This window comes from Solea solea, chromosome 7, assembly GCF_958295425.1.
Source record: "Solea solea chromosome 7, fSolSol10.1, whole genome shotgun sequence".
Lineage (NCBI taxonomy): Eukaryota > Metazoa > Chordata > Actinopteri > Pleuronectiformes > Soleidae > Solea > Solea solea.
Genome location: NC_081140.1, coordinates 19605793 through 19617377, shown reverse-complemented (window position 1 = coordinate 19617377; position 11585 = coordinate 19605793). Strand labels below are relative to the sequence as shown.

Genomic DNA, 11585 nt, shown 5'->3' with positions numbered 1-11585 from the left:
AATCATTTAAAACAATCCTTGCTTTTCAAAATGTCCTAACACGCTCACAAACATGGAAGAAAAGGGCATGAACACAGACATACAGGTTTGTGCGACCGTTCTTCTTAGGATATCCATTTATTTGGACAGCGTAAACAAAGCCCATCCCTAACCTTAACCATCTCATCTAAATACCATAAACCTTAATCTAACCTAACCCTAACTCAATCCTTTTTAAGGTGTGACAGACCGTGAGGACCAGTCAAACCCCACTGTCACAACATGGTCAGTGTTTTATAAGTCACAAAGACATATTATGTACAGGTACACACACACACACACACACACACACACACACACACACACACAGGCTGGCAGAGGAGGGGGGTGTGTCCTCCCAGTTGTCAGGAAACGAAAGTGAGGCTGAACGCTCATATTCCTGCTGCCTCACTCAGAGAAAACAACAACTGCTGTGACGTCTGAACAGGTGAGTTCTAGTTTGTCATGTGTTACATCGTTTTTACCACTAAGTTTTGGTTTTACTGTAAGTTTTAAAGTGTCTTTAACCAAGGGTATAAAGTAGAGGCTCAGTCACCAAGTGTATCAGTATCACAGTGTAAGACATTCCGTATGTTCTGGTGACACTTCATGAACTTTACAGATGAAATCCACTCCATGTTTTCTTCTTTGCACTTACAGGTATGACTGCAGTTTTCAGTAAGGTTTCTGAGCTGAACAGATACATGATAGTTCATATTTCTTAAAGTGTGATTGTACAAGGTAGTGATACACAGTGAGATCATTACTTCACAGTGCTTTTGGTGGCTCTGTCTGTGTGTGTGTGTGTGTGTGTGCATGCACGTGCTTCCGCACTTGCTTGCAATATGAGCAACAAAGGCTTGTTGTTAGAATGACTTTTTTCGAATTTTGACCCTGACGTGGATTTGAACATGCAACTTCCTGATCACAGACGCTCTATCGTTGCGCAGCAGAGTGAGTCTGTTACACATTTAGGCCGACAGAGGCTTGTTGCATGAATGGGGTGAAGTCTGCCATCTCTGATTGCCTTGTTGAGACATGCTTCCAGTGAGGAAACAAGAAAAAAACAGGTTTTAGCCACGTAACAAAATGCACGCCTAAAACAGTCGTAGTTTCTATGTCTGTGGTCAGCTAGTGTCTGCGCAGACCTTATGGTTCCCAACGCACAACACTTTTCAGTCCATTTGGTGACACCCTCATGTTTTGGTCAAGAGGCAATGAAGAAGATGGTAACCATGGAAACTTGCTTGAGGTTTTATGAGGACGTTCGCTGGAGCCCAGACGTGTGCAAGTTGGCGCACAAATAAATAAAACACAAGAGAGGATGAACGCCACATCACTACCACTAAAAATGAATGTATGGTCAAGTATGCATGTGTGGAAGACCCTCAGTTTAGTAGACACATCATTTTCCATTACTTCATAGTACCTCCTCAACGTGGACAGGGTTGTCAAAGCATGGCAAATTTAACTGATTGTGTCCTTCTACCCATTTTTCTCTTCATTTTCTTTTGCAGACATGGCTTCAGCCAACATTTCCATATCTGAAAAACAGTTTAAATGTTCAATCTGCCTGGATGTTTTCACTGAACCCGTCACTACTCCTTGTGGACACAACTATTGTAAGGATTGCATAACAGGGTACTGGGTCACCAAGGACTTCTGTCAATGTCCACTGTGCACCGAGGTTTTCCACAAAACCCCTGAGCTGCGAGTCAACACAGAGTTTAGAGACATGTTGGAACTTTTTAATAAAACAAGAGCTGCAGATGACAACAGCAGTTGCCCTGCCCAGCCAGGGGAGGTGCCCTGTGACCTATGTGGTGAGGTGAAATGTAAGGCTCTGAAATCCTGTTTGGTTTGTCTGGCGTCTTACTGCCACACTCACTTGCAGCCTCACCATACTGTCCAGGCCTTAAAGTGGCACAAACTGATTAACCCTGTGGGGACCCTTGAGGACAGAATGTGCAAGAAACACAATAAGGTGAAAGAGTTTTTCTGCAGGACAGACCAGAGCCCTGTCTGCACTGAGTGCTTGAGGGACGATCATGTGATGCATGAAGCTGGCCCTTTGGAGGAGGAGTTTACAGCAAGGAAGGATAAGCTGAAGTGTAGGAATATGAATGTCAACTTCACTCTTGACCAAAACCGTAAGAAGTATCAAAGTATTCAAAAGTCAATGGAGCAAGGTCGGCAGGAAATGGAGAAAACAAAAGGAGAAATTGACAAGGCATTTGCAACTCTCATCGCATTTATTGAGACCAAAAAGGTGATTCTGATGGATTTGTTGGATAAGAAGCAGACAGCAGCAGAGCAGCAGGCCCAAGGTTTACTCAGACATCTGAAGGTAAAGATCGAAGAGAAACAACAGCTACGTTCAAAGCTGAATGAACTCTTAGACACAGAAGATGACTTCAATCTCCTTCAGGAACCCTCATTCATCTCCTCCCCTTCAAACTCAAAACATCCCTCCTTTACAGCCATAAACCAAAGTTTGTCTCTGCATGTAGAGACTCTTAGGACTGCAGTGGCCAAGATCGAGGAGACTTTTAGCAAATACATAGGGGATATCATCAGAGAAGTCAGTCTGGTTGATGAAGAGCAGACAGTTGAAGTACCAATTGATGCTGAAACACAGGGTGTGTTTGACGATGAACTTGGGAAAATCCAGCAGCAATATGCTGTAAAAGTGATTCTGGACCCTGACACAGCACACCCCTCCCTCATCCTCTCAGAGGACTGTAAACAAGTGAGGGATGGAGGCACAAATCAGACCGTCCCATATAGCTGTGCAAGGTTTGACACTCTCCATTTTGTCTTTGGAAATGAGGGCTTTTCCTCTGGCAAGTTCTACTTCGAAGTTGCGCTTAAAGGCGTAACAGGATGGGAAGTTGGAGTGGCACGAGAGTCCATTAGCAAGAAAGTTGACGATCTGTCTCTCAGCCCTGAAAATGGATGCTGGACATTGGGGTTGTACTGGGGAAGTTACCAGGCTAATGCAAACCCACACATCATCCTTCCCTTGTCCAAAGGGCCCCAGAAGATTGGGGTATTTGTGGATTATGAAGGAAGTCTGGTCTCTTTCTATGATGTGGATACGAGGGCTCTGCTCTACTCATTCACACAATGCACCTTTACACCAAGTACATTTCTGAAGAATTTATTAAGATATTACCCCCCAACATCGCCAAACGCCAAGGTCTACCCTGTATTTCGTGCCGGCGGGGAAGCTCCTCTACAGATCTCTCCTGTAAGATGCACCTAAGAGAAGGATATTCCCAGGTAAACGTAAGCGCTAGCACAGACAGCTTTAGCTGTGTGTACCTCAGTTTTTAGTGATTGTGAATCTACCAAGTCTGCCATTTGTAAAGCAAATTAACAGGGAGCTGTTCAACTGCTGCCTCATTTGGTAAGTTTGTGTCAATCGACAATAAATTAAAGTCATTAAATTCAATCACTGAAATTGCATAATAACACAGATGAACTTAGTGATGGAGGCAGCAGAGAATCTACTACTTCTGCCTGCTGTAACTTCCTCTGTGGGCTTTGATTTCACTAAGAGTGTCTAATGGCCTGATACAGATGCGAGCATATTCTCAACATATCATAGAAATAAGCAGGTGTAGATTTTATTAGGTTAGCCTTTTGTTAAGTGGCTAAAATCTGTTTTCCTTGTGTCCCGGCAGACATCCATGCTTTCAGTGCGAATGAGCCTCCATGTCTCGGGTTGGTTCCACGTTCGGGACGGACTTGGTGAAGTCAGCATTGGCTATGTGTCCGTACCTCATTCAACCACACTGAAGTATCCTTTAAATCAGAGCAGAAACGATGTCACACCCAAGCCAAGTGCTTTCCAGTTTTCACAGAAACCTCACTGGTAGACCTACTTAATGTTAGCATTTTAGCTAGGTCTTCTTGTTAGCAAACTATTCTAGTCCATTTGATAAATACACTATGCAGTATTTAATTTAACCTAGAAATGATTACCTTCAAAAACTGGAAAGTACTATTGGTCCAGTCCACCATAAATAACATATTTTTGTATTCACCAGAGAAAACATGTTGAATTTAAATTTTATACATTTTTTATGTACTTTCTTGTGTTTTCTTTTTAAAGGCCAAAGTAAACTAGTTAATATTGCTACATGTGTAAACTAGATAAGTAACAGAATCTTTTTTCTTTTGGATGTTTGGCTTCGCTGGGGTGATAGAACTTGTTGTGATGATTCTTATCTTGATTTATTGAAGACCCCATTAAACACAGCTTAACAGGTGCTCTATGGTGATGTAAGGAATATTAAATTATGTGCAATAACCAACTTATGTATAATAACTAAAAGTACAACCATCTCATCCATTCAGCACTGTATAGAGTGTACATCTCTACTGTATATATTGTATTATTGTGACATTTTATATGTAGTACATTTAAGTTTACTTAGCTTTATGTTTACTCTTGTTCATTCTTTATTATTCTTATACAGTATATTTCTATCCTTGTTTCATGTTCTTTGAATAGTAGCGGCTGTAACACAAGAATTTCCCCTCGGCGATCAAAAAAGTATTCTGATTCTGATTCTGAAATAAAGGTTTATAAAAGACTGGTCAAATGTTCAGGTTGTGCTTTTTCTGTACTTTAATGTTATCTGGTGGTAGAGGTAGGAATAACACAATCAGGATATTCTTGTCAGTTTCATGTCTTAAAAGATACTAAATTGCCACACAATATATCAAATTTTACATTACATTACATTATATGTCATTTAGCAGACGCTTTTATCCAAAGCGACTTACAATGGAATTGAGTACAATCAGCCAGGGGTGGAATCGGACTTGCGAATCGAAATTTGTTTTAGGTATATGTACGGAAGATACAGATTAGTGCCACATGTGATATTTATTTTTGAAACAAAATAAACAAAATAGTCAAACGCTAGAATTCCCAGATTAAAGCCAAGATTCTGACTTTAATCGTCGTCCATAAATACAGACTGTGCTTGCAGTGCATGTAAAAATAACTCATCATCTCGCTGCATTAGGTAAATGTCCCTACTTCCATCTAAATATCCACTTTAATTGTATTTATAGATTGCTGTATTTGATATACTGTGCTATAACTGTCTCATATCTGATAATCATGGCTGTAGCCTGGTTGACATACTGTATATTATCACACTGAACACTTGCAGTCACATTCAGTTGATCCGCTCACACACCAAATCCAAGCAGAGACTGAACTTAAAACTTTTAATTTGTATTATAATGTTTCTGACGCTAACTAATGTAATGTTGACCAGTTACTGTGGTCTCAGAATTGTGACTTTTTTTGCTCAGTATCATCTTAGAACCTGTACGGAGTTGATAAAACAGAAAACAGTTTGGGCATTTTGCCATCAACAATCATGGCGGTTTAGCGTTGCAAACGAAGGTCAGATTCATTTTAGCTTCTGATTGGACCAAAAACTAAGTCCCGCCCTTCTACTGCTACACGTGGCCGCTCGTTACTCTGACTGCGCCTCTTGTCTGTCACTCAACCCAGCCTCCGCCAATCATACTCTTTTGTCCTTTTGACTCGGGACGCTCGCATTCGCCGGCAGCTAATGCTTCAAAAATCCAAGATGTCGACTACGTCTATGTTCCCCATGTGTATGCGAGCGAGCCGGGGCCTCCTGCGGCTTAGCAGCGGGATGACGGGTGTCGCTTCGCCGGCCGCGGTCGACAGTCTCGTGCGGACAATGTCCTCGGACAAACAGCCGACTGGAGGGGGCAGCGCAACGGGCGGACTGGCTCAGGCTATTCTACAGGAGAGACTCCAACAGCAGCAGAGCCAGGTGGGTTAGCTAATCTGTGTGGGTGCGCTTCATTTTCTTATACAACAAACGGCGACGATGTTGAAGTGGAATAGTGCAGTGTATGTGGTATCGGATTGGAATCCCCGCTTACGCGAGCTGCCTCTGTGAACAAAACTGCAGCTACTTTTCTGAAACTTCCAAATCTGTGAAGCTAGTTTATATGTTTATGACAGACATCCGTGTTATACTCAACTGACACTTTTCCTGTGATAGTTTTTTGTGATATAAGTGTCAACTTGTCTGAAGTTAAGCGTTCTGCCTCACTGTCCCTCCTGTTCCCTGCTAGCAGTCTGCTGAATGAATGAACCTGACGTTAGCTGGCTAATGATAGCATGCGGTTTTACCGGGGCCTGTCTGGTAGTTTGTGTAATGCGTCCAACACATTCAGCACATTCAGGTGACATGGTCATGGTCGCTCTCCCTTTTTAACACAACAGTCAGTGTCATTAATTTGTTGGGGTTTTATACGGAGACGGGACGAGTTGTCAGCATCATCATATCCCTTGAAGGTGCTTCACGCCCCGGCTTGATAATAATCTCACCTCCTCACATCTTGGTTTTGAACAGTGTGTGCCCAGGAGGGTTTAAACTGTAGGAGCTTTCAGACAGAGACAGATGACTGTCAAGGTTTATTTGGTTTGAAGGTCACCCCCTCCTCCTTCCCTCCTCTGCTCCCGCGTACAATTCAAGGCTACACACACACCACATGCACATGAGGCTTACATATTTCCAGACCTAAATGAATTCAATGTCAAACACTTGGAAGTGTATAGAGTTGATTAGGTAAGCTTAAGGCTATGACAGTTAAGGGCTTGATGTTGCCGTTAACTCTGCCTTTCCCAATAGAAAACTGAAGTTTTTGTCTCTTTGAAAACCACTCACTCCTAGCACCAAAGTTGTAATTTATGTGTTATCCCACATTGCATGGCATGCTATCATCGTGTAGTGCTAGGCAGTATACCAGTTCATACTCAAAACTGGTATATATAGATATATTTTTTATGATATGACCTTTTCGTATACCGCAACACCAGTATATGAAAACCAGAACGTGGTGCAGCAGCATTGCAGGAATGATCAATGAGGAGGGAAATGTATGGAAGAGGGTTAAGGCCAACAAAATTAACAAAATACAAAAGCTAGAATTCTGAGATTAAAGTCAACATTCTGACTTTAATCTTCTTACCATAAATACAGGCTGTGTTTTGTAATACATACAACAAACATTTACACAGGGAAAATCATGGATTTTACCTCACTGAATACAGGAAATGTTGATCCATGGCTGTGTCCATTAAAAATGTTTTATACTGTGACTTTGGTGTTTTGGTTTGAAATTCTGCAGCAGTTCTTGTATCATCAAAAGCTAAATACATGTTTCACTATGTACTTTGGTGCAAGAGAGTGAACTGTTTCCAGAGTAAGACAAACTTAAGCTTCCTGTTGGAAAAGGCCAACAGTGAGATAAAACCATGAACATAATATTTCAGATATCACAGAATCAAGCTGGTATTGATATTATTGGGCAAGTGACTAAAATCAGTTTGTACTAGTGTCAGTCATGTTTTTACTGAGGGGGAGCACCCGTGTCTCGAACTGGGTCTTGGTGTATAACAAAATCTTTAAAAACATGAACTGTCCCTTTGCAGCTAAAAAGAATTAAAAAAGTCTATCTAATCAGCCAATCATGTGGCAGCAACTATGTACCATTATGTAGACATGGTCAAGACTAATTAAGTTTTTTCTCATCCAGGGTCAGTCTCCTCCAGAGGGAAAGGAGGGCCAAAAGGGTGAAGAACAGACAGAGGACAAGAAGCAGAAGGAAAACACTGCCTATGCAAAGAAGATGGTGCTACGATTAGCGGGACTCATGGGCCTGGGTGGGGCGGTCAGCCTCGTCTACATATTTGGTGAGTGGGTTATTGTTTTAGTGTGAATGTACAGAAACGGAGGCTCTTCGGGGCTCCAGGCTGAAGAGCCAGCCAAATTTGAGCCTGAAATGTGAATATTTGCATTGCAAGTCAATTTATGATGAACGCCCCTAAATGTTCTGCCTGCAGTCCTATGACGAGCCCTGCTTTCATTTTGTGTGCATCTGATGCATGCATGTATTTTTGCGCTGCAACAAAGATCTTTTTAATGGAAAGTTTATCAACAAAGAAAAAATATTTAGAAATCTATCGTTGGTTGAATTGAGCCAAGTTGATCAGCAGCTTTATCCACAAGTTCTCCATCAGTGTGTGTGGGGTCTGAGAGGTTGTAAACACTGGGTCTGATTGGTTTATTACCCTCAGCTTCCTGGTTGGGAAGTCTAGCTCTACCCACAGATGGGAGGAGCTTGCACAGCTGTATGTCAGAGGTGAGCCGTCAGACTTCAGGGGCTTATTTCATCCAGTGAAGTTTGACGCAGCAGGTTTGAGTCTCTAGTCCATTGGTACGAGAGACATAGCTAAACTAAGATTTAAGAAGAATCATAATGTAATGAGAGTTAGCTGTTGGTAGCAGTAACGGACGTCAACATGATGCTGTTATAAACTCAGCGGTGACTGAGCAAACTTGTCCATCAGCTTCGTGACGTCATTGGTGCTTTTCGCCAAAAGACTAATTTGGATTTGAATGCATTTTCTTAATTACGTCACTGTGTGGGTTTTGAATTTTATGAAGAATATCAAACAGTGGGTCACTGTTGGATTTATTTTTTTATTTATTTTTTTTATTTCACCTTGATTTTGCTCCCTCGCTGTCAACAGAGGAGGGAACATGATGGACGCGCAGACAGAATGTGGATATACATCAGTTTTTTACTTTTTTGTAGCATTTTTTTGTTACTGTGTTTCCTGATTTCATCCCTGTTTTGGAATATTTCTGCTCCGCGTCTGGATTATCAAATTGGAATTTGCACTTAATAATTTGGGATGTAATTACGTCTCTGTCATGTCATCATCCTGTGGAGATTTTTGGAATATAACCTGTAATCTGAAAACAACGTATGTGTTTACACCGTATGTCAGGTTTTCCAGAAGACAGGTTTGTAAACTACATTTTTATTCTGTCGTCACATGATTTATGGATTAATGTCCATAATTTTTTTGCAGGTGATAATACTGCAAAAGCAGATACCTTTTCTTTTGATGTTGTGAAGAGAATCTCTCCTGTCTCATCTTTTTTTTTAATATATTTTTAGTTTCAGAGAAAGTGTCTCGATGAAACCTGCTGGTGAAATGTGCACATACAGGAGCAAAGTCATTTTTAAGGGATCTGCATACAAAAATAGCCTGATTTGATTTGCATAGTAAATGATCAAATGAAATTCAAAGTGACAATCACAACATGATATGAAAATAAATTAGGTTTTATATTCAGTTTTTATGTCTGATACAAACAAACTAAACAGCAAAGTAAAACAATGAAATATAGTAAAATGTAGGTCGAAATAAGGTTATAGTCATTTTCCTTTCAACAAATTGAATGTAGTAATACAAATTTAAACACAACATTTAAAATCGTTCAAAGTTGGGTAATGCAGATCAACAGTCGATGGCTTTTTCGACAAAGTTTGAGCTTACACCAAACATAATTATGGCTGCAACAATTGATCAATTATTAGCGGATTACTCGTCACATATTTTTAGTGTTTCTTTGATTTCAGCTTTGTGAATGCGAATGTTTCTCTGGTTTCTTCACTACTGACAGTAAACTGAGAACATATAGCTTAAACAAGGACTAGGGCTGCTACTAATGATTTTTTTCACAATTTACTCATCTGTTGATTATTGTCGACCATAAAATGTTGATAAGTCGCTCTTAAAGGAACGTAGCACCTTTTCAGCTTGTGTGGTGTTTCCTTGTACTCGTTCATGCCACAGTACTATATTTTTGTGATTATCGTGACTGCCATACGCACAACTAAATGATTAAACAAGAATCTAACGCACACATTGATCTATAATGAACACAACAGTTGCAGCCCTAGTGACGATTATAAAAGTCAAGACTTTTAGGTTTCACTGAAGCAAACATCGGAATGTGTGAGCTGTTTCATGATTGCCATGCAAACATATTTTCCTGTGATTTAAGGATTTATCTTTCTCAAACATGAGATTAAGAATGTGTTTTTCTTCTATTTTAGGCACGAACTCGGTGGACGAACAGGGAAACATGGTGAGTTTTACACACAAACATGCGCACGCACACACACAGGTGTAATTCTCAGGTTAGCATGCTCTGGATGTGTTTGAACTGTGAGAACACATTTTCTTCCGCATTCAGGTTCAAATGGGTAATTCAAGTGTGTGTGTTGATGGCCCTTAAATGGCACACTTTGACAAACAACTGTTAACTCCTGCCCTCCCCCCCCCCTTTTTTTTTTTTACAATTCATGTGTTTGATGTTTAGTGGTGCTCTGGTCACCTCACTTCCTGTGGCACACTTTTCAAGGCTCACTGTGTCTTGTGTCCGTCTGATGGAGGCGCGAACATGGTCACAAAGGCAACTGTCATGCAGATGAGGGAGGGGACCTTCAGTCTGAGGTGTCGGTGTGGGAAATGAAAGTAGCACACTTCTCTCACCTGTAGTTTCTCCCTTTGCTCCACTGTCACGGTAACGTGGTGCAGCGGCACACTTGACAGGCCGTTGAGAGATGGACTCCGTCTGAGCTGTGACTTTTGAAGATCAAAGAGACTCCCTATGACACCTTCAAACACTAATGACCATCACTTCCAGTCTTCAAGTACCACTGAACTATAACCAGAGCCAATGTCTGTGAACTGGGACAGAAAACTGTTCCCAGGAATAAATTTGGGTTAAAGGGACAACCAAGTGTGGCTGTTGATACATCGTCGAGGCTGACTGTGAGTGAGTGAGCTCCTTGCCCCCTTTGCCTCAAACCACTGTGGACTTGGCTGCTAGTGGGGACACTAGGGAAAAACAGATTTTAGCCACTAGACAAAGGGGCGCACATTATGATATCCTTCATCTTAACTGAAATATCACCATTGGGGACCAATTGTGCATTCTGTCCCAATCTGCACTGAAACACAATGAAATGTAAACAATCTTTGTCGTTTTGAAAAAGAAATGTCTTCATCCCCATGCCCCAAATGAATCTAAGTTCTGTAGTACATATGTCCGGCCTGTATGTGGTGCTGTAGCACTGCCACACCAAAACTGGGCATATGACATTCTGGCTGTGAACAAACTTTAAAAAAAAAAGTTGATTTGAATCTGTAAAAATGACAATGTATGCAATAAGGCCTGAAACAATTACTCGAATAATCGAGTACTGAATGAATTGTCAACTATTTTGATAATCGATTGATATTCGATCCATCATACAAGATTTCTGATTGTTTTAACTTCCTAAATGTGAATATTTTTTGGTTTCTTTGCTCCATGTAACAAAGAAATCATTAAAAGTGAATCATTTTCGTTTGTGGACAAAACAAGACATTTGAGAACATCATCATTTCCAGGTTTGACAAACACTGATCAATATTTTTCTACATTTTCTGACATTTTATGGACCAAGCGATTACTCCATTAATCGAGAAAATCCTCGACAGATTAATTAATATAATCATTAGCTGCAGCTCTATATGTAATCACTGAAACGGAGATGGAATGAAGAAAGCCAGGGGCTCTAAAGAAATAAAATTAAAGATAAAATGAACCGACCAAACAATCTGAGGATGAAGATGGCAAGAGTGAATGCCAGAG

The 11585-nt window shown here is 40.8% G+C and overlaps 2 protein-coding genes across 4 annotated transcripts in view; both read left to right on the top strand.

Moving 5' to 3' along the window:
* The first annotated feature begins 393 nt into the window (after positions 1-393).
* On the top strand, positions 394-4566 carry LOC131462234 (E3 ubiquitin-protein ligase TRIM11-like). Of its 2 annotated transcripts, XM_058633278.1 has the most exons (3): positions 394-466; positions 1536-3300; positions 3705-4566. In XM_058633278.1, exon 2 carries the CDS (start codon positions 1538-1540, stop codon positions 3281-3283), a length of 1746 nt encoding a protein of 581 aa, XP_058489261.1. In that variant the 5' UTR covers positions 394-466; positions 1536-1537; the 3' UTR covers positions 3284-3300; positions 3705-4566. The 2 variants fall into 2 exon arrangements, with proteins under 2 accessions (XP_058489261.1, XP_058489260.1); XM_058633277.1 differs by lacking the exon at positions 394-466 and having other exon boundaries at positions 769-3300.
* A 553-nt stretch (positions 4567-5119) lies between these two features.
* timm50 (translocase of inner mitochondrial membrane 50 homolog (S. cerevisiae)) overlaps positions 5120-11585 on the top strand; it is a 28331-nt gene continuing 21865 nt past the window's right edge. Inside the window, exons 1-3 of one of the 2 annotated variants that reach the window (XM_058634196.1) lie at positions 5120-5849; positions 7624-7780; positions 10000-10031. In XM_058634196.1, coding sequence (XP_058490179.1) covers positions 5619-5849; positions 7624-7780; positions 10000-10031 — 420 coding nt within the window. In that variant the 5' untranslated portion in view covers positions 5120-5618. Of the gene's footprint in view, positions 5850-7623; positions 7781-8270; positions 8898-9999; positions 10032-11585 lie in introns of those variants that run through there. The other variant, XM_058634197.1, reaches the window with a different exon arrangement.